The sequence below is a fragment of the Anabas testudineus genome, unplaced genomic scaffold, assembly GCF_900324465.2.
Source record: "Anabas testudineus unplaced genomic scaffold, fAnaTes1.2 Contig87arrow_ctg1, whole genome shotgun sequence".
Lineage (NCBI taxonomy): Eukaryota > Metazoa > Chordata > Actinopteri > Anabantiformes > Anabantidae > Anabas > Anabas testudineus.
Genome location: NW_022872816.1, coordinates 7,579 through 34,484, shown reverse-complemented (window position 1 = coordinate 34,484; position 26,906 = coordinate 7,579). Strand labels below are relative to the sequence as shown.

The following is a 26,906-nucleotide window of genomic DNA, read 5'->3' as shown; positions in this document are numbered from 1 at the left end:
TCTCTGTTCAATAGAACAGCTTTGACGTATTTTCTCCGTCGGTAAATTAAACTAGTTTAGTTTCCACAGTAAAACGAACTGGTTCATGTCTATGCTGAGTGTGCTTTATACGTTTGTGTCTTGGAAAGCATTTGTCTTTGTAAATATTAACATGTTTATTGTCATTAGAAGTTTGTTAGTTGTTACCTGTTACATGTGATAAATTACATGTGTGTGTTATTGTAATTAGCTTAATTCAAGTCAAGCTAGCGTGTGCGAGTGTAACATACCAAATGTGTAACGATGTGTATTATTTGTTAATTTAGTTTCTTTCAGTTTCATAAAGAGAAGATAGGATAAATGTAGTAATGTAATGTTAAATTCTCTGGCTGCTGGTCTATTCTGTTCTCCTGCTGACTGATCGACTTGAGTTTAAACTCTGCGTCGTAAGCGTGTCTCTTAATAGGAGCCACAAACACACAAATGGAAATGAAACGGCACGCTACGCAAAGTCATATATCCCAGCATGCACCGCGCGCTACTTCTTCTACGAGGGAAAATGGAGTCGGCGGCTGCTCACCGTACTTGCGAGACCTGTTGCGGTTCAATATTGATCCATATATAAGGCGCACCGGATTATAAGGCGCACTGACGGCTTTTGAGAAAATTGAAGGCTCTTAGGCCCTTATAGTGCGGAAAATACGGTACTTTAAAATAAACTGATAAAAACAAGGATGTAAGATCACAAGTCACAGTAAAGGCATTAAACATTAAAGAACTTAACCAATCAATCACGATAGTGATTTGATTACCTTCTGTTACGACCACGTTGTATGTGTCCTGAGAGCACAGACCCCAGTAAACCCGGAGGCACAACATTTGCTTTATCAGTGGGACTTTTAACACGAACCCAGTGGACACATGTTGTGGAGGTCAACGTCTGTAATCTGGTGCAAACCCTGAGAGAAATTCAGCTCAGTTCCAACAATAACTCAGGGCTCCACACAGGGTCAGATGATATTACAGGTATTAAAGGCTTGAATGGAGCCAACAGTGAGGCTTGATGAAATAATAATAATTGATGCAGTGGCAAGAAAAGTATGTGAACCTTTTGGAATTTCGTTTTCTACATTAATTTCTCATAAAACATGATTTAATCTTTATCTTCATCAAATGTTTTAACAAATATAATGAGCCTAAAATAATTATAAATAAAAGATCTTACGTGTCTTTATTAAGAACAACCATAAAAAGTAAGTGAACCCCCGGATAATGACTGTCCAGCCGTCTGAGCGTTAGTCTGGTTAAAACAAGAGTCAAACACATCACTGAAGTCTGGTTGTCAATGACACATATTTAAAAAATGTGATGAACCTCTAAGAGTTAAATCGTGACTTTATGAAGACAAACTTTGAGAAATTTTAACTGTTGCACTTTGATCAGTTTTGTTAAACTGCAGTTTTCATAAACAGCAACATGACTTTAAACTTCACTTCATGGGAGCTGTCAAAAGAAGCACATGAAAAGTGAGTTCACCAAAATCCTTTCAAGTGCAGAAAAGAATTTCATCATAAAAACAGTGCGTATTGTAGGAATTTTTCTGCTTTTGTGTAGAGGAGTGTGCTCAGTCTGCAGCAGCACTCGCTTCCTCCATGCCACATGACAAGATGTAACCACCAGGACAAAGTGGAACTGGAGTGTGAAATTACTCTTCGCTTATAATTCATCCACCTCCATTGATCATCGTATTGAGTTGGTTTTAGATCAGTAAATGTGAAAATCCTTTCCTGCTGCACACACTGTATGGGAAGCCGTGTCAAAGCTGATTGATTGTTCTACCTGAAAGTTAATTTAACACAATCGAGTTGTTCGCTCGACACCTACTGTATGAGAAAAGCAGTCTTTATTCTTCAGACTGTCAAACAGTGATCTGAAATCCAGTAATATTCAGCAGCTCTGCTTTGATGGTTTTTGCTTTTAAAGAACCTTTGTAGAAAAGAGACGTTTGAAGGGATTTCGGATGTAAATATATATTACATTAATACATTAAATACAAAATTTAAGATTTTCTACTCAACCATCTGGTGCACGTGAAGCTTTTTTGTGACCAGGAGGAGAGAAGCCAGGTTGACAGTGACGAGGGCTTCAGAGAGTACAACCCAGAGGAAGAAGACTAAACTAGAGTTGTGGTGTAATTTGGTTCAAGAATTTAAAATTTGTCGTCCTCACCTGAGAACAGGTCAGTTTCCAAGTGAAATGCAGACGTGAGTCCCACACCATAAAACAACAGCAGCTCACAGTCAACACGATAAGTTGGCACTAATCAGCGCCTGCCACTCATTTACAAACCAAGCCTTGATATCACTGTTGCTGAGTGTTGGTTTTAGGGGACAGCGAACATTCAAGCAGTTCGGGCCAACAAACCATCAGAGTCTGCGTGATGCCCACTAATGTGTGATCACATTTATGTGAATATTAATGGATGATGTGGTGTTTTTCTGTAAAGACCTATTTTCTTACAAAGGGTTATGTGGTATAGTGACGAGGCAATGTTATATTTTTTACGACAGTAGGTGACAGTGTGAGACTTTGGTTTATGTTAAAGACCGTAGCCTCTAGCGTGTCTCCCGCCGTCTTTCTCATAATGGCGGAGAGCTCAGCAAAGGAAAGCCACGTCTCCCTGTTTCATCAATTCTTTCCTGTATTTCAGGATATGTAGAGCTGCTTACAGGTGCTGCAACCTGGTACCTGTAACATATGGTTTAAAGAGCAGCACGTGATGCGACTTCATGACACTCTGGCACTGTCTTTTCAGAGCTACTTGAGAAAATGTCACCTCTGTAATACAGTTAGGTTTTTCCCTGTTGTTTTCTATTAATAAATCCTACCGGTCAGTTTTGACTGGAAACACAGAAGTTGTTATTCTGTGCCGCAGTTTAGAAAATAGAATAGAATAAATAGTACATGAGGTTTCATCTTAGTATTAGTTATAGTTAAAACAATAGCTATTTAATGTCTTTTTCCCTGATTTTAGAAGTTGTTAAAACAGCAAATGAGAACAAAAGATAAAAGATAATTGCAGTTTATTATTATTATTATTATTTATTATTACACTATTTATTGATCCATTACTACAGTATACTGTTAATTAACAAATTAGGGGGGCCAAATGATCTAAAATGTAGTTGGACTGTGGGAGGAAACCGGAGCACCCGGAGTAAACCCACACAGACATGCAGGCCAGAGCAGCACCACACAGACAGAACCCAGCAGGGCCTGGGTTCTGTCTGTGTGGTGCTGCCAAGCCACCATGCTGCCCTTATATGATCTTAAAGAGCTGCCACATTTAGAGCTCCAGTACCCGCCTGGGTCTGCCCCTGCAGACAGGGGCAGACCCAGGTGGGCCAGGGCAGCACCCACAGGGAGGACTCAGCAGGGGCTGGGTCCTCCCTGTGTGGTGCTGCAGTTTTATGATCTTAATGAGCTGCCACATTTAGAGCTTCAGTACCCGCCTGGGTCTGCCCCTGCAGACGGGGGCAGACCCAGGTGGGCCAGGGCAGCACCTACAGGGAGGACTCAGCAGGGGCTGGGTCCTCCCTGTGTGGTGCTGTCAAGCCACCATGCTGCAGCTGTATGATCTTAATGAACTGGCAGATGTAGAGCTTCAGTTCACTCACTCTTTCCAGAGCTCCTCAGCAGCAGCTCAGTTGTTAGACTTGTTGTTCGAGGACGTCGTGCTGTCTGCTGTGTTGGTCTTTCTTTGTCCTCGCTGTGCACTTCAGCTCCAAAGTTTGCTTTGTGTCCATTTTTTTGTGCATTTTCTGGAGCTGATTACGGAGAGTGCCGTACCGCTGGCTCAGGGCGTTTTTCTCCTGTCTCAGTGAATCTTGTGCCACGACCAGACTTCTTTCACCTTGGAGTCTGCTGCAGACGGTCTCAATTTGTTCTTGCAGAGCACTGCAGTGCGCGCTCAGGTCTTCCATCTCTGCTTTTAACTCCTCGTTCTTCTCCTCTAAAGCTTGCTCCTTTGAAAGCTCCTTCTCCACCTCCTGAAGCCTTTTACGCAGCACATTATTATGGCTGATGAGAGTCTTTTTCATTTCCTTCAGTGACTTAGAATTTGTCTTCAGTGCACTCCGATTTTTGAGATGCTGGCGAATGCTCTGAATCTTTTGGGTTGTGCTGTCATTTTGTTGCTTCAAGGCTTCTGTCTGCTGATTAAGGTCGTTGTACTTTTGCTGCATGTCTTCCACATATACAAGCTTTTTGGACCACTCACTGTGCGATTTAACCAAGAGTCTCTTTTGTGCCAGCAGGGATTTCTCCTCCGCTTCCAGTTCTTTATAAATCTCCTGGTTATGTCTTCTAATCTGCAGATCCCTACTCATAACATCGATCTCTTCTTGCAAACCGTCGTTCTCTCTCTTCAAAACCTTCATGCCGAGCAGCTTTATTTGACACTGCCCATCTGAGATCATTAAACTGTTGTACTCTTTGTTGAGGCTCTTGAGCTCCTTCCGCAGGGCAGTGTTTTGTCGGCGCAGGGTGTCTTTTGAGGCTTTCATTGTGTCGTTCATCTTGTGCAAAACTTTTTCACTCTGGACCATTTTGTGGATCTCTTGAATCTGCTGTTGCAGGAAGTCATTGTGCTGGCTTATCACTTCGTTCTCTGCTTTTGCAGCGTTGTAGGATTCGTCCAAAGCTTTGACATATTCATACCTCTCCGTGAGTTGCAGGATTTCCTTCTGCATGGCGTCGTTCTGCTTGCACATTGCCTCTTTCTCCTCCTTCACCGCAGCAATCACTTTTTTCAGCGTCATTTCATTTTGGACTTTTTCTTGCAGGTCCTTAAGTTCTTGTTGGAGATGATGGCCTTTTTCTACTGCAGCACGCTCCGCTGCCTTCAATTCATCATGCTCTTTCTCCAAACTTTCAGAGCTCTGAAGCAGTTTACTGAGCTCTTGAATTTGGAGATGCAGCCCGTCTAGCTGTTGGCTCATGGCCTGAATGTTCACATTCATGGCATCATACTTAGTACCGGTAGCTTCTTGTTCCTGGTGGAGGTACATTTTGTCTCTATCGCAGTTCTCTAGAAAACAAATTGTTCTTTGACAAGACGAATTTTCCGTTCTCTTAAAACGAATCGAAAAGAAAACCCTTGCTTGTCCAAAGTATCAGAGTTTACTTTGATGCAGACCGTGACATCACTTCCTGTTCTAGAATGCAACACATCAACACACTGACTGAGATCAAAGGCAGTTACGTTGCCATGACTACAGAGTTGTTATTATATCTTCAGAAAATCTATGTAGACTGTGTGGTAGTACTGTAGTTATGGGCATTTAAAGACGTATTTTAACACAGACTGTCGATACTACTGACACTATCAACATTTTACATGAATACTGACACCACTGACGTGATGACAGAACAAATAAAATCATCTAGTCAACTAAACATATTAAAAATGATTTATTTTTATTGCATTTTATATAGTTCAAAGTAGCTGCATTGAGCACAGTCCTCACGCTGTCTCATAGAAGACGTAATCACCGTTTGTCATGAGGTTCCATGTTTGTTTGTTCCATGTGAGGTTCTTTATTCAAACATGACATTTGAACACATAAACTCAGTTTGAAATATTTTTCTAAAAAATTGTCTGTTTTACTTTTTTCAACTTGTGTACTTCGTGGATGTATATAAGTTGAAAAATGACCGATCATTGGAAATGAATGGTAAAGACAACAATTGGTGTATAAAATAGAAGTCAAGCACATTTGTACTCTCCTTTCCTGCACCTCAACACACAGGTGTATTTGAGCAGACACACACACACACACACAACTAATGAGCCTTTTTGGCTTCCCTGACCAATACAAATCCAAAATCGAGGCTGTCCCACGGTTTCGATCGTACAACTTTCTCGCATCTCTTGTATATGAAGCTTCTTTTGAGGCTCTGCTCAGAGTGAGATCTAGATTTTTTAGATATAATTTTAGGACTTTTCTGATCTCCTGATGTTCTCTCCAGTATCACAGGTTTATATTCCTGGTTTATGAAATATTTCATGTGTCATCAACGACGACACATGAGCTGATGCGACTTCATGACACTCTGGCACTGTCTTTTCAGAGCTACTTGAGAAAATGTCACCTCTGTAATACAGTTAGGTTTTTCCCTGTTGTTTTCTATTAATAAATCCTACCGGTCAGTTTTGACTGGAAACACAGAAGTTGTTATCCTGTGCCGCAGTTTAGAAAATAGAATAGAATAAATAGTACATGAGGTTTCATCTTAGTATTAGTTATAGTTAAAACAATAGCTATTTAATGTCTTTTTCCCTGATTTTAGAAGTTGTTAAAACAGCAAATGAGAACAAAAGATAAAAGATAATTGCAGTTTATTATTATTATTATTATTTATTATTACACTTTTTATTGATCCATTACTACAGTATACTGTTAATTAACAAATTAGGGGGGCCAAATGATCTAAAATGTAGTTGGACTGTGGGAGGAAACCGGAGCACCCGGAGTAAACCCACACAGACATGCAGGCCAGAGCAGCACCACACAGACAGAACCCAGCAGGGCCTGGGTTCTGTCTGTGTGGTGCTGCCAAGCCACCATGCTGCCCTTATATGATCTTAAAGAGCTGCCACATTTAGAGCTCCAGTACCCGCCTGGGTCTGCCCCTGCAGACAGGGGCAGACCCAGGTGGGCCAGGGCAGCACCCACAGGGAGGACTCAGCAGGGGCTGGGTCCTCCCTGTGTGGTGCTGCAGTTTTATGATCTTAATGAGCTGCCACATTTAGAGCTTCAGTACCCGCCTGGGTCTGCCCCTGCAGACAGGGGCAGACCCAGGTGGGCCAGGGCAGCACCCACAGGGAGGACTCAGCAGGGGCTGGGTCCTCCCTGTGTGGTGCTGCAGTTTTATGATCTTAAAGAGCTGCCACATTTAGAGCTCCAGTACCCGCCTGGGTCTGCCCCTGCAGACAGGGGCAGACCCAGGTGGGCCAGGGCAGCACCCACAGGGAGGACTCAGCAGGGGCTGGGTCCTCCCTGTGTGGTGCTGCAGTTTTATGATCTTAATGAGCTGCCACATTTAGAGCTTCAGTACCCGCCTGGGTCTGCCCCTGCAGACAGGGCAGACCCAGGTGGGCCAGGGCAGCACCTACAGGGAGGACTCAGCAGGGGCTGGGTCCTCCCTGTGTGGTGCTGTCAAGCCACCATGCTGCAGCTGTATGATCTTAATGAACTGGCAGATGTAGAGCTTCAGTTCACTCACTCTTTCCAGAGCTCCTCAGCAGCAGCTCAGTTGTTAGACTTGTTGTTCGAGGACGTCGTGCTGTCTGCTGTGTTGGTCTTTCTTTGTCCTCGCTGTGCACTTCAGCTCCAAAGTTTGCTTTGTGTCCATTTTTTTGTGCATTTTCTGGAGCTGATTACGGAGAGTGCCGTACCGCTGGCTCAGGGCGTTTTTCTCCTGTCTCAGTGAATCTTGTGCCACGACCAGACTTCTTTCACCTTGGAGTCTGCTGCAGACGGTCTCAATTTGTTCTTGCAGAGCACTGCAGTGCGCGCTCAGGTCTTCCATCTCTGCTTTTAACTCCTTGTTCTTCTCCTCTAAAGCTTGCTCCTTTGAAAGCTCCTTCTCCACCTCCTGAAGCCTTTTACGCAGCACATTATTATGGCTGATGAGAGTCTTTTTCATTTCCTTCAGTGACTTAGAATTTGTCTTCAGTGCACTCCGATTTTTGAGATGCTGGCGAATGCTCTGAATCTTTTGGGTTGTGCTGTCATTTTGTTGCTTCAAGGCTTCTGTCTGCTGATTAAGGTCGTTGTACTTTTGCTGCATGTCTTCCACATATACAAGCTTTTTGGACAACTCACTGTGCGATTTAACCAAGAGTCTCTTTTGTGCCAGCAGGGATTTCTCCTCCGCTTCCAGTTCTTTATAAATCTCCTGGTTATGTCTTCTGATCTGCAGATCCCTACTCATAACATCGATCTCTTCTTGCAAACCGTCGTTCTCTCTCTTCAAAACCTTCATGCCGAGCAGCTTTATTTGACACTGCCCATCTGAGATCATTAAACTGTTGTACTCTTTGTTGAGGCTCTTGAGCTCCTTCCGCAGGGCAGTGTTTTGTCGGCGCAGGGTGTCTTTTGAGGCTTTCATTGTGTCGTTCATCTTGTGCAAAACTTTTTCACTCTGGACCATTTTGTGGATCTCTTGAATCTGCTGTTGCAGGAAGTCATTGTGCTGGCTTATCACTTCGTTCTCTGCTTTTGCAGCGTTGTAGGATTCGTCCAAAGCTTTGACATATTCATACCTCTCCGTGAGTTGCAGGATTTCCTTCTGCATGGCGTCGTTCTGCTTGCACATTGCCTCTTTCTCCTCCTTCACCGCAGCAATCACTTTTTTCAGCGTCATTTCATTTTGGACTTTTTCTTGCAGGTCCTTAAGTTCTTGTTGGAGATGATGGCCTTTTTCTACTGCAGCACGCTCCGCTGCCTTCAATTCATCATGCTCTTTCTCCAAACTTTCAGAGCTCTGAAGCAGTTTACTGAGCTCTTGAATTTGGAGATGCAGCCCGTCTAGCTGTTGGCTCATGGCCTGAATGTTCACATTCATGGCATCATACTTAGTACCGGTAGCTTCTTGTTCCTGGTGGAGGTACATTTTGTCTCTATCGCAGTTCTCTAGAAAACAAATTGTTCTTTGACAAGACGAATTTTCCGTTCTCTTAAAACGAATCGAAAAGAAAACCCTTGCTTGTCCAAAGTATCAGAGTTTACTTTGATGCAGACCGTGACATCACTTCCTGTTCTAGAATGCAACACATCAACACACTGACTGAGATCAAAGGCAGTTACGTTGCCATGACTACAGAGTTGTTATTATATCTTCAGAAAATCTATGTAGACTGTGTGGTAGTACTGTAGTTATGGGCATTTAAAGACGTATTTTAACACAGACTGTCGATACTACTGACACTATCAACATTTTACATGAATACTGACACCACTGACGTGATGACAGAACAAATAAAATCATCTAGTCAACTAAACATATTAAAAATGATTATTTTTATTGCATTTTATATAGTTCAAAGTAGCTGCATTGAGCACAGTCCTCACGCTGTCTCATAGAAGACGTAATCACCGTTTGTCATGAGGTTCCATGTTTGTTTGTTCCATGTGAGGTTCTTTATTCAAACATGACATTTGAACACATAAACTCAGTTTGAAATATTTTTCTAAAAAATTGTCTGTTTTACTTTTTTTCAACTTGTGTACTTCGTGGATGTATATAAGTTGAAAAATGACCGATCATTGGAAATGAATGGTAAAGACAACAATTGGTGTATAAAATAGAAGTCAAGCACATTTGTACTCTCCTTTCCTGCACCTCAACACACAGGTGTATTTGAGCAGACACACACACACACACACAACTAATGAGCCTTTTTGGCTTCCCTGACCAATACAAATCCAAAATCGAGGCTGTCCCACGGTTTCGATCGTACAACTTTCTCGCATCTCTTGTATATGAAGCTTCTTTTGAGGCTCTGCTCAGAGTGAGATCTAGATTTTTTAGATATAATTTTAGGACTTTTCTGATCTCCTGATGTTCTCTCCAGTATCACAGGTTTATATTCCTGGTTTATGAAATATTTCATGTGTCATCAACGACGACACATGAGCTGATGCGACTTCATGACACTCTGGCACTGTCTTTTCAGAGCTACTTGAGAAAATGTCACCTCTGTAATACAGTTAGGTTTTTCCCTGTTGTTTTCTATTAATAAATCCTACCGGTCAGTTTTGACTGGAAACACAGAAGTTGTTATCCTGTGCCGCAGTTTAGAAAATAGAATAGAATAAATAGTACATGAGGTTTCATCTTAGTATTAGTTATAGTTAAAACAATAGCTATTTAATGTCTTTTTCCCTGATTTTAGAAGTTGTTAAAACAGCAAATGAGAACAAAAGATAAAAGATAATTGCAGTTTATTATTATTATTATTATTTATTATTACACTATTTATTGATCCATTACTACAGTATACTGTTAATTAACAAATTAGGGGGGCCAAATGATCTAAAATGTAGTTGGACTGTGGGAGGAAACCGGAGCACCCGGAGTAAACCCACACAGACATGCAGGCCAGAGCAGCACCACACAGACAGAACCCAGCAGGGCCTGGGTTCTGTCTGTGTGGTGCTGCCAAGCCACCATGCTGCCCTTATATGATCTTAAAGAGCTGCCACATTTAGAGCTCCAGTACCCGCCTGGGTCTGCCCCTGCAGACAGGGGCAGACCCAGGTGGGCCAGGGCAGCACCCACAGGGAGGACTCAGCAGGGGCTGGGTCCTCCCTGTGTGGTGCTGCAGTTTTATGATCTTAATGAGCTGCCACATTTAGAGCTTCAGTACCCGCCTGGGTCTGCCCCTGCAGACAGGGGCAGACCCAGGTGGGCCAGGGCAGCACCCACAGGGAGGACTCAGCAGGGGCTGGGTCCTCCCTGTGTGGTGCTGCAGTTTTATGATCTTAAAGAGCTGCCACATTTAGAGCTCCAGTACCCGCCTGGGTCTGCCCCTGCAGACAGGGGCAGACCCAGGTGGGCCAGGGCAGCACCCACAGGGAGGACTCAGCAGGGGCTGGGTCCTCCCTGTGTGGTGCTGCAGTTTTATGATCTTAATGAGCTGCCACATTTAGAGCTTCAGTACCCGCCTGGGTCTGCCCCTGCAGACAGGGGCAGACCCAGGTGGGCCAGGGCAGCACCTACAGGGAGGACTCAGCAGGGGCTGGGTCCTCCCTGTGTGGTGCTGTCAAGCCACCATGCTGCAGCTGTATGATCTTAATGAACTGGCAGATGTAGAGCTTCAGTTCACTCACTCTTTCCAGAGCTCCTCAGCAGCAGCTCAGTTGTTAGACTTGTTGTTCGAGGACGTCGTGCTGTCTGCTGTGTTGGTCTTTCTTTGTCCTCGCTGTGCACTTCAGCTCCAAAGTTTGCTTTGTGTCCATTTTTTTGTGCATTTTCTGGAGCTGATTACGGAGAGTGCCGTACCGCTGGCTCAGGGCGTTTTTCTCCTGTCTCAGTGAATCTTGTGCCACGACCAGACTTCTTTCACCTTGGAGTCTGCTGCAGACGGTCTCAATTTGTTCTTGCAGAGCACTGCAGTGCGCGCTCAGGTCTTCCATCTCTGCTTTTAACTCCTTGTTCTTCTCCTCTAAAGCTTGCTCCTTTGAAAGCTCCTTCTCCACCTCCTGAAGCCTTTTACGCAGCACATTATTATGGCTGATGAGAGTCTTTTTCATTTCCTTCAGTGACTTAGAATTTGTCTTCAGTGCACTCCGATTTTTGAGATGCTGGCGAATGCTCTGAATCTTTTGGGTTGTGCTGTCATTTTGTTGCTTCAAGGCTTCTGTCTGCTGATTAAGGTCGTTGTACTTTTGCTGCATGTCTTCCACATATACAAGCTTTTTGGACAACTCACTGTGCGATTTAACCAAGAGTCTCTTTTGTGCCAGCAGGGATTTCTCCTCCGCTTCCAGTTCTTTATAAATCTCCTGGTTATGTCTTCTGATCTGCAGATCCCTACTCATAACATCGATCTCTTCTTGCAAACCGTCGTTCTCTCTCTTCAAAACCTTCATGCCGAGCAGCTTTATTTGACACTGCCCATCTGAGATCATTAAACTGTTGTACTCTTTGTTGAGGCTCTTGAGCTCCTTCCGCAGGGCAGTGTTTTGTCGGCGCAGGGTGTCTTTTGAGGCTTTCATTGTGTCGTTCATCTTGTGCAAAACTTTTTCACTCTGGACCATTTTGTGGATCTCTTGAATCTGCTGTTGCAGGAAGTCATTGTGCTGGCTTATCACTTCGTTCTCTGCTTTTGCAGCGTTGTAGGATTCGTCCAAAGCTTTGACATATTCATACCTCTCCGTGAGTTGCAGGATTTCCTTCTGCATGGCGTCGTTCTGCTTGCACATTGCCTCTTTCTCCTCCTTCACCGCAGCAATCACTTTTTTCAGCGTCATTTCATTTTGGACTTTTTCTTGCAGGTCCTTAAGTTCTTGTTGGAGATGATGGCCTTTTTCTACTGCAGCACGCTCCGCTGCCTTCAATTCATCATGCTCTTTCTCCAAACTTTCAGAGCTCTGAAGCAGTTTACTGAGCTCTTGAATTTGGAGATGCAGCCCGTCTAGCTGTTGGCTCATGGCCTGAATGTTCACATTCATGGCATCATACTTAGTACCGGTAGCTTCTTGTTCCTGGTGGAGGTACATTTTGTCTCTATCGCAGTTCTCTAGAAAACAAATTGTTCTTTGACAAGACGAATTTTCCGTTCTCTTAAAACGAATCGAAAAGAAAACCCTTGCTTGTCCAAAGTATCAGAGTTTACTTTGATGCAGACCGTGACATCACTTCCTGTTCTAGAATGCAACACATCAACACACTGACTGAGATCAAAGGCAGTTACGTTGCCATGACTACAGAGTTGTTATTATATCTTCAGAAAATCTATGTAGACTGTGTGGTAGTACTGTAGTTATGGGCATTTAAAGACGTATTTTAACACAGACTGTCGATACTACTGACACTATCAACATTTTACATGAATACTGACACCACTGACGTGATGACAGAACAAATAAAATCATCTAGTCAACTAAACATATTAAAAATGATTTATTTTTATTGCATTTTATATAGTTCAAAGTAGCTGCATTGAGCACAGTCCTCACGCTGTCTCATAGAAGACGTAATCACCGTTTGTCATGAGGTTCCATGTTTGTTTGTTCCATGTGAGGTTCTTTATTCAAACATGACATTTGAACACATAAACTCAGTTTGAAATATTTTTCTAAAAAATTGTCTGTTTTACTTTTTTTCAACTTGTGTACTTCGTGGATGTATATAAGTTGAAAAATGACCGATCATTGGAAATGAATGGTAAAGACAACAATTGGTGTATAAAATAGAAGTCAAGCACATTTGTACTCTCCTTTCCTGCACCTCAACACACAGGTGTATTTGAGCAGACACACACACACACACACAACTAATGAGCCTTTTTGGCTTCCCTGACCAATACAAATCCAAAATCGAGGCTGTCCCACGGTTTCGATCGTACAACTTTCTCGCATCTCTTGTATATGAAGCTTCTTTTGAGGCTCTGCTCAGAGTGAGATCTAGATTTTTTAGATATAATTTTAGGACTTTTCTGATCTCCTGATGTTCTCTCCAGTATCACAGGTTTATATTCCTGGTTTATGAAATATTTCATGTGTCATCAACGACGACACATGAGCTGATGCGACTTCATGACACTCTGGCACTGTCTTTTCAGAGCTACTTGAGAAAATGTCACCTCTGTAATACAGTTAGGTTTTTCCCTGTTGTTTTCTATTAATAAATCCTACCGGTCAGTTTTGACTGGAAACACAGAAGTTGTTATCCTGTGCCGCAGTTTAGAAAATAGAATAGAATAAATAGTACATGAGGTTTCATCTTAGTATTAGTTATAGTTAAAACAATAGCTATTTAATGTCTTTTTCCCTGATTTTAGAAGTTGTTAAAACAACAAATGAGAACAAAAGATAAAAGATAATTGCAGTTTATTATTATTATTATTATTTATTATTACACTATTTATTGATCCATTACTACAGTATACTGTTAATTAACAAATTAGGGGGGCCAAATGATCTAAAATGTAGTTGGACTGTGGGAGGAAACCGGAGCACCCGGAGTAAACCCACACAGACATGCAGGCCAGAGCAGCACCACACAGACAGAACCCAGCAGGGCCTGGGTCCTGTCTGTGTGGTGCTGCCAAGCCACCATGCTGCCCTTATATGATCTTAAAGAGCTGCCACATTTAGAGCTCCAGTACCCACCTGGGTCTGCCCCTGCAGACAGGGGCAGACCCAGGTGGGCCAGGGCAGCACCTACAGGGAGGACTCAGCAGGGGCTGGGTCCTCCCTGTGTGGTGCTGCAGTTTTATGATCTTAATGAGCTGCCACATTTAGAGCTCCAGTACCCACCTGGGCCTGCCCCTGCAGACAGGGGCAGACCCAGGTGGGCCAGGGCAGCACCTACAGGGAGGACTCAGCAGGGGCTGGGTCCTCCCTGTGTGGTGCTGTCAAGCCACCATGCTGCAGCTGTATGATCTTAATGAACTGGCAGATGTAGAGCTTCAGTTCACTCACTCTTTCCAGAGCTCCTCAGCAGCAGCTCAGTTGTTAGACTTGTTGTTCGAGGACGTCGTGCTGTCTGCTGTGTTGGTCTTTCTTTGTCCTCGCTGTGCACTTCAGCTCCAAAGTTTGCTTTGTGTCCATTTTTTTGTGCATTTTCTGGAGCTGATTACGGAGAGTGCCGTACCGCTGGCTCAGGGCGTTTTTCTCCTGTCTCAGTGAATCTTGTGCCACGACCAGACTTCTTTCACCTTGGAGTCTGCTGCAGACGGTCTCAATTTGTTCTTGCAGAGCACTGCAGTGCGCGCTCAGGTCTTCCATCTCTGCTTTTAACTCCTCGTTCTTCTCCTCTAAAGCTTGCTCCTTTGAAAGCTCCTTCTCCACCTCCTGAAGCCTTTTACGCAGCACATTATTATGGCTGATGAGAGTCTTTTTCATTTCCTTCAGTGACTTAGAATTTGTCTTCAGTGCACTCCGATTTTTGAGATGCTGGCGAATGCTCTGAATCTTTTGGGTTGTGCTGTCATTTTGTTGCTTCAAGGCTTCTGTCTGCTGATTAAGGTCGTTGTACTTTTGCTGCATGTCTTCCACATATACAAGCTTTTTGGACAACTCACTGTGCGATTTAACCAAGAGTCTCTTTTGTGCCAGCAGGGATTTCTCCTCCGCTTCCAGTTCTTTATAAATCTCCTGGTTATGTCTTCTGATCTGCAGATCCCTACTCATAACATTGATCTCTTCTTGCAAACCGTCGTTCTCTCTCTTCAAAACCTTCATGCCGAGCAGCTTTATTTGACACTGCCCATCTGAGATCATTAAACTGTTGTACTCTTTGTTGAGGCTCTTGAGCTCCTTCCGCAGGGCAGTGTTTTGTCGGCGCAGGGTGTCTTTTGAGGCTTTCATTGTGTCGTTCATCTTGTGCAAAACTTTTTCACTCTGGACCATTTTGTGGATCTCTTGAATCTGCTGTTGCAGGAAGTCATTGTGCTGGCTTATCACTTCGTTCTCTGCTTTTGCAGCGTTGTAGGATTCGTCCAAAGCTTTGACATATTCATACCTCTCCGTGAGTTGCAGGATTTCCTTCTGCATGGCGTCGTTCTGCTTGCACATTGCCTCTTTCTCCTCCTTCACCGCAGCAATCACTTTTTTCAGCGTCATTTCATTTTGGACTTTTTCTTGCAGGTCCTTAAGTTCTTGTTGGAGATGATGGCCTTTTTCTACTGCAGCACGCTCCGCTGCCTTCAATTCATCATGCTCTTTCTCCAAACTTTCAGAGCTCTGAAGCAGTTTACTGAGCTCTTGAATTTGGAGATGCAGCCCGTCTAGCTGTTGGCTCATGGCCTGAATGTTCACATTCATGGCATCATACTTAGTACCGGTAGCTTCTTGTTCCTGGTGGAGGTACATTTTGTCTCTATCGCAGTTCTCTAGAAAACAAATTGTTCTTTGACAAGACGAATTTTCCGTTCTCTTAAAACGAATCGAAAAGAAAACCCTTGCTTGTCCAAAGTATCAGAGTTTACTTTGATGCAGACCGTGACATCACTTCCTGTTCTAGAATGCAACACATCAACACACTGACTGAGATCAAAGGCAGTTACGTTGCCATGACTACAGAGTTGTTATTATATCTTCAGAAAATCTATGTAGACTGTGTGGTAGTACTGTAGTTATGGGCATTTAAAGACGTATTTTAACACAGACTGTCGATACTACTGACACTATCAACATTTTACATGAATACTGACACCACTGACGTGATGACAGAACAAATAAAATCATCTAGTCAACTAAACATATTAAAAATGAATTACTTTTATTGCATTTTATATAGTTCAAAGTAGCTGCATTGAGCTTTGGCACAGTCCTCACGCTGTCTCATAGAAGACGTAATCACCGTTTGTCATGAGGTTCCATGTTTGTTTGTTCCATGTGAGGTTCTTTATTCAAACATGACATTTGAACACATAAACTCAATTTGAAATATTTTTCTAAAAAATTGTCTGTTTTACTTTTTTTCAACTTGTGTACTTCGTGGATGTATATAAGTTGAAAAATGACCGATCATTGGAAATGAATGGTAAAGACAACAATTGGTGTATAAAATAGAAGTCAAGCACATTTGTACTCTCCTTTCCTGCACCTCAACACACAGGTGTATTTGAGCAGACACACACACACACACACAACTAATGAGCCTTTTTGGCTTCCCTGACCAATACAAATCCAAAATCGAGGCTGTCCCACGGTTTCGATCGTACAACTTTCTCGCATCTCTTGTATATGAAGCTTCTTTTGAGGCTCTGCTCAGAGTGAGATCTAGATTTTTTAGATATAATTTTAGGACTTTTCTGATCTCCTGATGTTCTCTCCAGTATCACAGGTTTATATTCCTGGTTTATGAAATATTTCATGTGTCATCAACGACGACACATGAGCTACAATGAAATTAGCTTCAAATGTTCAGGTTCCCCTCGGGATGAAGTCTTTTACTTTTGACTTATTATCACATCTCTTTTCTAAATCCATTTCTCATCCAGCGCTGTACTTTGTGTTTAGTGTTAATTATCAAGTCACTCAGTATGTTAGCATTGCTACAGCTACTATGATACACTAATAATTGGCCTTTTTCCACAGAGTGTCTGAGACCCAGATAAATACCCACTAATAGACTGCGGCTATGCTAGTGGTTAAAGTCAGCACAGCAACATGTCCAAAATAACAATGCAAGTCTGTCTGTCTGGGATCTTAGTTTGGTCTGGTCCACCTCCAGTACGGGTCCTTAGGCAAGACCTCCTCACACCTACCCTGCCTTTGCCTCGTACCTTGTTCCTCCCTTTCAAGTCGCTTTGGATAAAAGCATCTGCCAAATAACTAAATGTCAATGTAGATCAGCTACATGAAAAGTCAAAGGACCAACTAGCGCTCGGTTGGGGGATCAATAAAGTATATTAGATATATATATGACATCCTGAGGGGAACCAGGCGCCAGACACAGGTAGAAAAAGTCATCAGGATTCATTGAGGTGCATCAATCCTTTATAAATTATTGTTATAAAATATTATAACTAATAAACTCTGGATCTTGACTTTTACAAATGATATCACTTGTGAAGCATTAAAATGTTTTGCAGCTCGGCAGGTATTTTAAAAAAAGTGATACTCCTAAAATAGTTTTCTAGAGCGTTTTCTGTCCTTGTGTACTTCATAAAATGCACAAGGACAGAAAACGCTTATTCAAAACCTCAGAGTTCATGTTACAGTCTGTGGAAAAACACTGCTAATGAATGCTGTCATGTAAACGTGTGGGTTGAGCCAATCAATGGACCTTCTCCACAACGTCACCGCAGTGTACTGGCCTCAGTCATCACATTAACACACACAAACTGTAAATCATGGCTGTAGAGGTGTCAAACTGCAGCAGTGACAGGAGTCAGGTCTGCTCCCTTTAATCCTCTGCAATCTTAAGCTTCCTGTGGGTTTTGCTGAGACTCCTTGTGGCTATCGTTGCCTCTGTATATTGTGCTCCACTTTTAAAGTCATTATGTTTTAATCACCTGATGCGGTGATACAGCACCCTGAGGGATTGACCACAGGCTCTGATACATGCTGCAGAACCGCAGGTCACATGCATAGAAACTTTCAGACTTCAAGTTTTGTTTTGATCAATTATTCAAATGCTGCGCTTTTTTCTCTGCAAAGCTTTTATGGTGATTAATTAGGCTCTGGGACGACCACCAAAGAATCACCACCGTCTCCCATGTTTTATGAAAAAGCCAATATTATTTAAAAAAAAGAAGAAAGTGCCTCTTTTTTCAGAAAACACTGCCTTTTATCTTCAAAAGCTTTTGTCCAAAAATATGTTTGCTCTAATGGTCTTTCCAAGAAAAGAAGAATCCATTTATCAAGTAAAAAATACTCTTTTCTACATTTGAGATAAGTCTGACCTTTTTCACATGTCCTCCAAACTAAATGACAAAACCACGCATAAGAGGAGACACTATCGTCAGCTCAGCATGGTCAGAGTTCAGGTAGGTTGAGGTGCAAAAACCAAGAAAGGTAAAAGAATCCAACCTGTCAGCAGGAAAAGGGAAACAAGTCAGAGCTTTATCGACCCACACGTCCTGTGTACCTGTACTGTAAAACTAGAATGACCACATCGTAGTCGTGTGTCACCACCAGCCAGAGAAGCTGCAGCTTACATGCACGTCTGTCCAAATTCTTTCTTATATATCTCGCCCACAAAACTGAGACGGGGAAACTGACAACCCACAAACATGACGCCTCAGGCCACAGATGTTTCCAATGTGAGGGCACAAAAATACAACTTTGTGCTGTATCTGACCGGGGAACCAACGAAAAACATGCAGGGTCACCCACAAGAAACAAGGAGAATATCTGCAGGGTCACATTGCTAATGACTACATAACTCTGTGTTTCTGCTGTTTCACAACCACTGTGATTAAAAACTAATAATTTCCTGAAGCTGTAAAGGATGCATCTGTGTTTGGGTGTCACTGTTCACAGACCTCCACCAACCGTGTGTAGTTTTACCACACTGCTGCTGCAGCATTATTAATGTCATGTCACCTCCACTCTGGCTCCTGACAGATAAAAATCATAATGGGGGACAGAGTTTGCTGAAAAAATGCTCGGGCTGCATTTTGAAGGTTTGATGCTTCAGGTCAGATGACGAAACATGAAAAAAAGAAAATCTGATTATCGAAATGACAGATCAGTTAATCTGGAACTGCAGCAGTCCAGCTCCATCCTGACACTAAATGGATAAAGACCAGCCTGTCTAAAACCTTATGGAACCGGGTTCTGATCAAGAACTTGTCTCAGTACATGGAATTCATCCAGTTAGGTGCCTCCTGTGCTATCTGTGTCTAAAACACTTTAATAAGTGTTCACTCCACCTGTAACAGCTGTTGTAGTTACTAAAAAAGGTTCAAACATTTCCGCTGCACTAGTTCCTTCAGTCAACAGACGTACAGACGAGGTGAGATGGTGACTAAATGCTTTACTGCTCCTGCTCTCTGGAACAAACCACTGGACGACCTGAGCTCAGTCACTCATGTTTCCGTACTTATCTCTATTCCAGAGACCTGATAAATGGGCTTCAAGGCGGTGGGGGTTTATCATTGAGTCCTACCCCCTGCCCTCATCTAAAGAGTAAACAGGCACATCCTTGTACGTACATATATTTATTCAACACATCTGGATTTAAAAGTGGTTGATTACCCAGCCTGAGTTTTACTTGGCTCTTTTAATAAGACGTGAACATTTCATGCTCTAGTAACTTTAGTATTTCTAAAGATCAGCCTCAAGCAGCCAGTGAGCTTCAAACTCAGCTCCAGTCTGGCTCAGTTATCACTAAATCTCCTCTCATCAGAATGTCTTCTTCACATGTCTTTACCTGATGACATCACATTAAACACCTGATTAGAGCCACGGAGAGATGGACAGTCTTGTTGTCATTGCTGATGATCTATTTGACTCTTTATTTAAGAACCTAGTTTAATTTCAAAGTGTTGCTGAATAAGTTCAGTTCTTGTTCCAGTTCAGGTTTGTCAAATGTGTGTTTTTAGGCTATAGCTCCATTAGTCTTAATCCTGTCTCCTGTCCTGGTCTGACTGTGTGGGATTCTGTAAATGCAGATTTTGTGCTTTGTTAGCGCCGATGCTCTGTGTGGGCTGTCCAGACCTGCTACCTACTCAGTCTGACTGGACGATAGCTGTGAGCACTTATTCGACGTTCTATTACAGATTTTATGCCTTCGTTAAAATACTTTCAAATCCCTCCGATGCTCAGTTGGTCTTGAATGTGTGGGAGGATGTTCTTGACAAAATACCAATAGTAGATGCTTTTTTCTAACTCAACAAAACATGTTATGTGCAGATTGTGCAACAGATAATATGTGAGCGGGCCGGTGAACGGATTTACATGTTTTATGCAAGCGAAAGAAATTCAAAGAATTGCTGATTCCTGACTGTGCTGCGTTTCCCATCACACAGGTAGTTGACTGAACACAGATGTTGATCTCAAAACACCAAGTCGTGTTCCCACAAGCTCATGTTTGGAAAACTGTCATTAACAAAGCCAGGAAGTACTTGTACCTGCAGTTGTTCCTGTTCAAACAAGCACTATAATCCATTAACTGCAAAGGTAGAGTTCATTAGAGCAGTTTTCATTCAGGCTCCAGTCACCACTTACCTCTGTGAAGAACAGATTTGTGACATGAGGTCTGTATTGTGTTGGTCTGTGAACTCTGCCAAGGAAGGAAACGACTGGGGATTAAACCGTTCTGTTGGAACAGCAGTGTGTTCATTAGACATGTGCTTTGACTACCGTAACAGCTTCATCCTGATATCCATCCATCCATGGCTCCAAGGATGTCAGTGAAATGTTGAATTGCATATTTTGCTGTAGACTGACACAACATGACAACTATTGTTTGTATTACCATAAATTTTGGTTTAGACGTCCACGGTCCCGGGAGGATAAATCCAATCTAAGCTCTACTCAGATCGATTTTCAGTCCTGATCTTTAGTCGTAACAACTTTTTATCTCCTGTGGCATTGTTAGATTCCTGGAAGATTAAATAAATCAGAAACTACAGAGTCATTTCCAACAGATGCTCAGATTGACTCACAGAATAAGATCCATGAGACTGACGAATTACTGTCATATGTATGCTGCTCAGTTTACAAAGGAATCTACATCTGGCCTGATGCTGCATGTTGTTGGCTAAACTTCTGAACCACCATGGACACAGTAACTGGTGATCATTCCTCTGGCGCCACCTTTTCATGTTATACCCAACTCAAAGACTAGAATAAAAACATTACCTTGTTGTTTTTCATCTATATTTTCTGGCATGTCACGTTCGCACAAGACTTCAGAACGGATGCCAGTTAAAATGTTTGAGCCCACAGAGAGATTCCGATTAGAGCCACCTGTAATCAGTAGATCTGGTCTCGGTCTCAGAGCAGGCTGAAACTGGCTGAGAGGAGCAGGGTGGAGGGTGGAGGGTGGAGCCTCTGTACACACAGTAAACTGGAGTGAACCGGAGCAGCGGGGCTCAGTTCAAGAAGGTTAACTGATGTTTCCACAGCAGAAGACGTATTACAGAAGACGTCTTCATCATGTTCTCACAGGCTGGAGGGAGAAGTGGTAAGAGGTAAGGGGGACACCACCGTCTTTAGGTAAGACCTCCTTAAGTACCTTGAACTTCACTGACAAATGACTAAATGTAAATTTGAGACTGAACAAAGTAAAATCATCGTAAAACCAGAGGTGTGACCCCACTTCACACATGAATCATCCAACAGACACATGCTGCATCATATCATTTCACATCTGACATGTGAAACATCACAGCTCACGCGTCTTCTCACTACATCATGTTAGATTTATTATGTTTCACACACGCAAACATGTTTTTTAAAAAGAGAAGAAGAAACAAATAATAACAGCATCACACAACGTCTCATGTTGGGGGGGGGTTGTCCCACAGCTTCCTCATTTATTTCTAATGTACTCCTGATGTTAAGCTTCTAGTTTTCCACTGACATGTAATGTCAGCAAGCAAACGGGCTTCTTGGTTCTGTTCATATTTAATCCTTCATCCTACAGCTGCGATCTGTGTTTTGTACCCACCTGCAGAAAAAGCTGCCAAATACGTTTTATATGAAGCACGTCAAACAGAAAACTGGAGATGATGATGCCTGTTCTTTTCATTTTCTTCTATCTTCAACAAAGAATAATAAAAAGTGCAATCAAATTTCTTTTGTGTCAAACAAATGAACTGACGGTCAGAGATCGAAGTCTCTGCTGATTCACTCTCACACCTCGTTCTTTTCATTTTTCCTGCGCCTCTATTCAAATAAATGCATTTAATAACATTAAACAGTATAAATAGTATTTAATATTTATAGTTATGTAGAGTTTAATTCAGCTGCCGAGTGAATGCACTTTACTGTTTTACGAGAGACCATCTTAACTCTTAGGAGGTTAAAATCTTGTTGACGGCAGCATTGGCCTCAAATGCATCAGGTCTGCAGAGACGTAGTCTGTTCTCTGAAGACGTGCACAAACTGAACACCCGTGAGCCTGTAAGCGTATCCCTGTCTTAAGGTGGAAATGAGTGAGCAGACACAAAGAGTGGAACTTTAAAGTTGAGGAATTTAATGGGACTGTTGGGAACAGAAGGACCCAAGTTTCCAGCATGAATATGTGTCACATCTAAAGAGAGCTACACAACCCAGTTCAAACAAAAGTCACTTGAGAAAACAATGCTTCTAATAATTCTCTAATATTAAACTGCTGTTGTATCAGATCGGCAGCAGACAGGTGTCAGGTTCCAGAATAAAGAGCTGAAGTCAAAACGCTGCACGAAGCAGGAAAATGAAAGTTAATGTTAAATGAATAATCTGTATTACATTTCCATATTAACCTCGACTACACACACGTGTGGAGACAATACCGTCGTTCCACTTCAATAATAATTTAAAGATCGAGTTCTTGTTCATCGGGCCCCCTGCTGAGCGGCAGGCTGCTGTTTTATTAATGAAAGCCTGAGCACAAAGACATTCATTATTTTTCCATGAATATCTACGGAGAAAATTAAATCTTGTCCGTCCCAACCTTTCAGCCTCACCTTCCCGCCAAAGGAAGGAAACAATAATCAGGTCGGGAAGTGTGCTATCGAGGCTCAGTGCTTCATTCACAACTCAGCCGCCTCTCGGTGAGTAGAGAGACGCAATTTATTCAGCTCACTGAGAGAAGTCTTATCTGAGAGGTGGAATAAAAGGGAATTAACCAGACACACACACACGAGGCGGCCGCTCAGTGATGAGCTCCAATCAGCGGCTCGGACCTCTCTGATGTAGCTGCTCTCCATCACTCTCATCCTCCCTCTGACCATTTTCACAGCACTTTGAAATCCAGCTGAGAGGCTAATCCTTTGACCAACGTCTCCATTAAATGCCGTCATATTTCACTCACGAGATGTTAATTATACTAAATTATTTACAGAGAGTTTTATTGAACTAATTTTCTTTTTTCCTGCGTTTGAACTTTTTCCTTTTTATGGCAAGTTCCCTAATTAAGCATTTAGAAGTAATATTTGAACGTTTTAGAAATACTTTATAATGCAGTTGTACTTCTACTCTTCCTGTGGACACTGTGGTTTAAACAGAACAGTTAAAGGGCCACATTCTGCTTTTTAAGATGTTCTTCACCTTCACTGACCAGTATCCATGAGCTGAATGTACGTGGAAGAAATCAGACAAAAACTAAATCTCACTCTGGAGGCTGCAGGCGCCATACAGACACTGCATAAAGGGTCATTACGTGAAAAATAAGCGGTTTTCATACAATACTGTTTGAGTAAAGTCTCCAAATAAAAATATGAACCTGTAACAGAATAGTGTCTCTTTTTTGTATTTTTAAGTCCATGATGGTCCAGGCAGATGTTTGACGTGCTAACAACACGTTGACTGTGTACAAACGGCTGCAGGCAGCACTTTCTATAACCAACTCCACATGTCTTTCACGTATCTAAGGGATGTATATCACCTTCCTTCACACGCTCTTGTGAACTGGTTACACTTCCTGTTTTCTGTCACCTGACCTGAATAAGCTCTCTAGGTGGACAACAGAAAGGGTGTGACCAGGAGAGCATCATAATGATATAACAGCTCTTCACTAACACAGATGGTTTCTTTCTCAAACCTTCTCCGTTCTCTCTGTCCTCATATGAAGGTACACTGTTGATTATATTCTTGCTTTGGAGCCAGTAGACCAGCTGAAACTGAAACCACTGACCCTGCATTATGAGGCGAGGCTTACAGGGAACAAATACTTAAAAATAATAATGAAACCACACACACACGAGCTAAATGAGCTTAATGTGGCTTCACGGTGATTAATCAGCAGAAAGTAAATCAGAGCGAAGTGAAATTAAAACCTAATTAAAGGTGAATTAGACACCAACATGAGTTGGGGGCTGTGTCCTGCTCTGTAGACATACTCCAACACCAAACTGATCTCAGCCGTCCTGCTGTCACACCATCTCTCTCAGAAATCAGACGACAGACAGAATTATCCACACACACGTTCACAATTATTTTTATTCTGTTCTTTATTATTTATTTTTAGTCCTCGCTTTATTTATTCATCCAGAGTCAACATGATGTATTGAACGGTCATCACTGGACGATAAAGTTAAACGAAGAGGAGCAGACTGAGAATTAAATGAAATGATGAATGGAAAAATGAAACAGACCATGAGAAAAACAAACTCAAGTTTGATAAAGCTAATTAAATGAATCTGGATTCAATAAGTGGATTTGGAGCTGGATTCAGATTTGTTCAAATGATTTAAGAGAGTTCACATATGCTGTTTATCAAACACTGTGTTGCAAAATCTATTTTTAATCTAACAAGACGGCAAAGTTGATCAAACAGTGGACATGTTTTTATTATCTGTTAATGAGAAATGTCAGCTGTGGCTTTAAAGACGAGACAAACCTGCAGGACGGCTGCAGACTTTATTAGATCCTAGGTGAAAATCCCACATGTTAACAGGAAAGATGAACCGCAATGCTGCAAGATGGTGACTGATGGAAAACTGTGTGGGTGGATCAATAAATGTGTTGTTTGTTTATACCTGTACTTCCACATTTGCTCTTAGTTATTAGTTTTATTAATAAATGCTTCTCATGCATGTATGATGGAAAACCAATTAAAACAGATGAAAACGTTTGTCATAAAAATGAATTATTTTCACTTTGTACTTTCTGTTCTGTCTAAATAACAGAATTTATTTCAGAGCTCGAGAGCCGTTCACACCAGTCGTCCTAAGAATCTGAGCTGGAGTGGATCTGTAAAGACGAGTGGTCCAGCTCCTGTTTTAAATCTCGTGCAGATCTAATCCACAGCCACAGGAGGCAACAATCTGATGAGCAGCTCTGAAGAAGCTTCCTGGCACCTGAAGCTTCCTCATGGTTTCCTGATTGCTCCATAACCTCTTGAACTTTATCTGCTCATTAGCGCTTTAGCATGCTAAGATCACCCTTTGGCTCAAAGCACGTCTATGTCTCAGACGTTCCAGAAGCCAAACCTGCTACACACCGAGACCTGCACACACTGTGCACAACAGTAAATGTGTAAATACTCACACAGGTCGCTCGCTGTCCATGTGGCCGTTGTTGTTGCTCTTCAACTCAGTAGAGGGCGCTGTCGACCCGGCCAGTCAGTATACAGGAAGGCTGCAGTGGAAGAAGAAAAACACCCAGAATGAAAAGCTCGCTCACAATAAAGTCCCCAAAGTTCAAGAGGAATAATGTTCGAGTATGTTCACAAGCCTTTATTACTACAAAACAAAAATCCTGCAGCTTCACACAGAGACATCAACAAGCAGCAGCAGCCTCGTTTGTTTGTTCATCTCATCATGTGAACTAGGACCGTGAATGTTGCTGTTTGTTCGTTGCTCTTCCAGCTCTAACACCATTTCTGCTTTTCACATACATAGACATAAAAAACAAGAAGTCCGACTGATCTACTCATGTCAACACGTTGTGTTTTTTCAGAGATAAACCTAACTGACACATGGCCATGACTATGATGGTGGGGGTGGTGCATTCAAAGACTAAAATGTCCTGTCTGCAGGACAACAGTTCTCCAGTGCAGCTTTAGTCAGGCTCTAATTAGCTGCTTCACTCGCCATAAAATGTCCCAGGATGCTTCTGTGCCTTAGTTACGTGTTCAGCCTAAAACCAAACTGTGAACTTAGACACACACAGATATTTGGAGTCAAACCTGGATCCAGTCCCAGTGAAACGAACCACTGAACAGCCACAGTTTTTAAGGTTTTACAAATCAGATGACTATAACTTATGACTGTGTGAGAATTTGGTCCCTGTGAAGACTTTCACCTGATTTCAGATCAATTTGATCAGCGGCAGAAACCAACACGTTTCCAGTAAAGACGAGTGTATGTTTCCTCTCAAACACACGGAGCTGTGATGCAGGAGACTCCTTCAAAGCCTAATAAAACAGGGTCAGAGCCACTTTAAAGGTTTCAACAAACATCTGTCTCCGTGGCGACCCGAGGGCTTGGGCTAGTAAAGTCTGAGAAGTCACACAGCTGCATCTCTTCTTCTCTCCCCATAAGGCCCATTGGGATCTTTATGTGCAGGACAAAGACCCTGGTGAGCATTGAAGTGCAGCCGTTTACAGCACCTCCATGACCTGAGCACAGTTCAGTTCAGCTGTGCAGCCTATAAAACACTGCATCGGACCAAGTCTGGAGTTTAAAAGGGAAAGAGGGAAGTAAGGTGAGGTACTGAGTGCTCAGTGTCGCTTATGTAAGTGTACCGGCCTCTGCTGGACTGGCTTAGTGAACCAGAACATGGTACCACCTCTATGTATTCACTCATTCATAGAAGAAAAAATAAAAACGTTGCATCATAATATTGGAACTTTATAATTCGATTTTCTACAAAAGTGTGACGGTGTTTACAGCTGAGTAGGATCGACTCAGAACACGAGCTATACGGAGGAGGAAGAGGTCGACCGGTGCAGTCTTCTGCATGAGCGCTCTGCTACACAACACATTGGGAAACTCTTTCAGGTGGATAGTCTGTGTGTGTGTGTCTGTGTGTGTGTGTGTGTGTGTGGACTTGAAAGAAAAGTGGTTTTACTCTGTTTCTCACCCA

General features: G+C 42.4%; 3 protein-coding genes across 3 annotated transcripts; all 3 read right to left on the bottom strand.

The window, feature by feature from the left end:
* Nucleotides 1-3,689: 3,689 nt before the first annotated feature.
* Nucleotides 3,690-5,145, bottom strand: LOC113156175 (kinectin-like). The gene has a single exon (XM_026351553.1). The coding sequence runs from the start codon at nt 5,046-5,048 to the stop codon at nt 3,690-3,692; it is 1,359 nt and encodes a 452-aa protein (XP_026207338.1). The 5' UTR covers nt 5,049-5,145.
* Nucleotides 5,146-7,299: 2,154 nt separating this feature from the next.
* On the bottom strand, nt 7,300-8,755 carry LOC113155363 (kinectin-like). The gene has a single exon (XM_026350381.1). It carries the CDS (start codon nt 8,656-8,658, stop codon nt 7,300-7,302), a length of 1,359 nt encoding a protein of 452 aa, XP_026206166.1. The 5' UTR covers nt 8,659-8,755.
* Nucleotides 8,756-10,910: 2,155 nt separating this feature from the next.
* Nucleotides 10,911-15,684, bottom strand: LOC113156990 (centromere-associated protein E-like). Its single transcript, XM_026352643.1, has 4 exons — nt 14,231-15,684; nt 14,031-14,081; nt 13,884-13,934; nt 10,911-12,373 (listed from the first exon to the last, which is right to left on the bottom strand). The coding sequence occupies exons 1-4, from the start codon at nt 15,585-15,587 to the stop codon at nt 10,911-10,913; spliced, it is 2,922 nt and encodes a 973-aa protein (XP_026208428.1). The 5' UTR covers nt 15,588-15,684.
* Between the last annotated feature and the right edge of the window lie 11,222 nt (nt 15,685-26,906).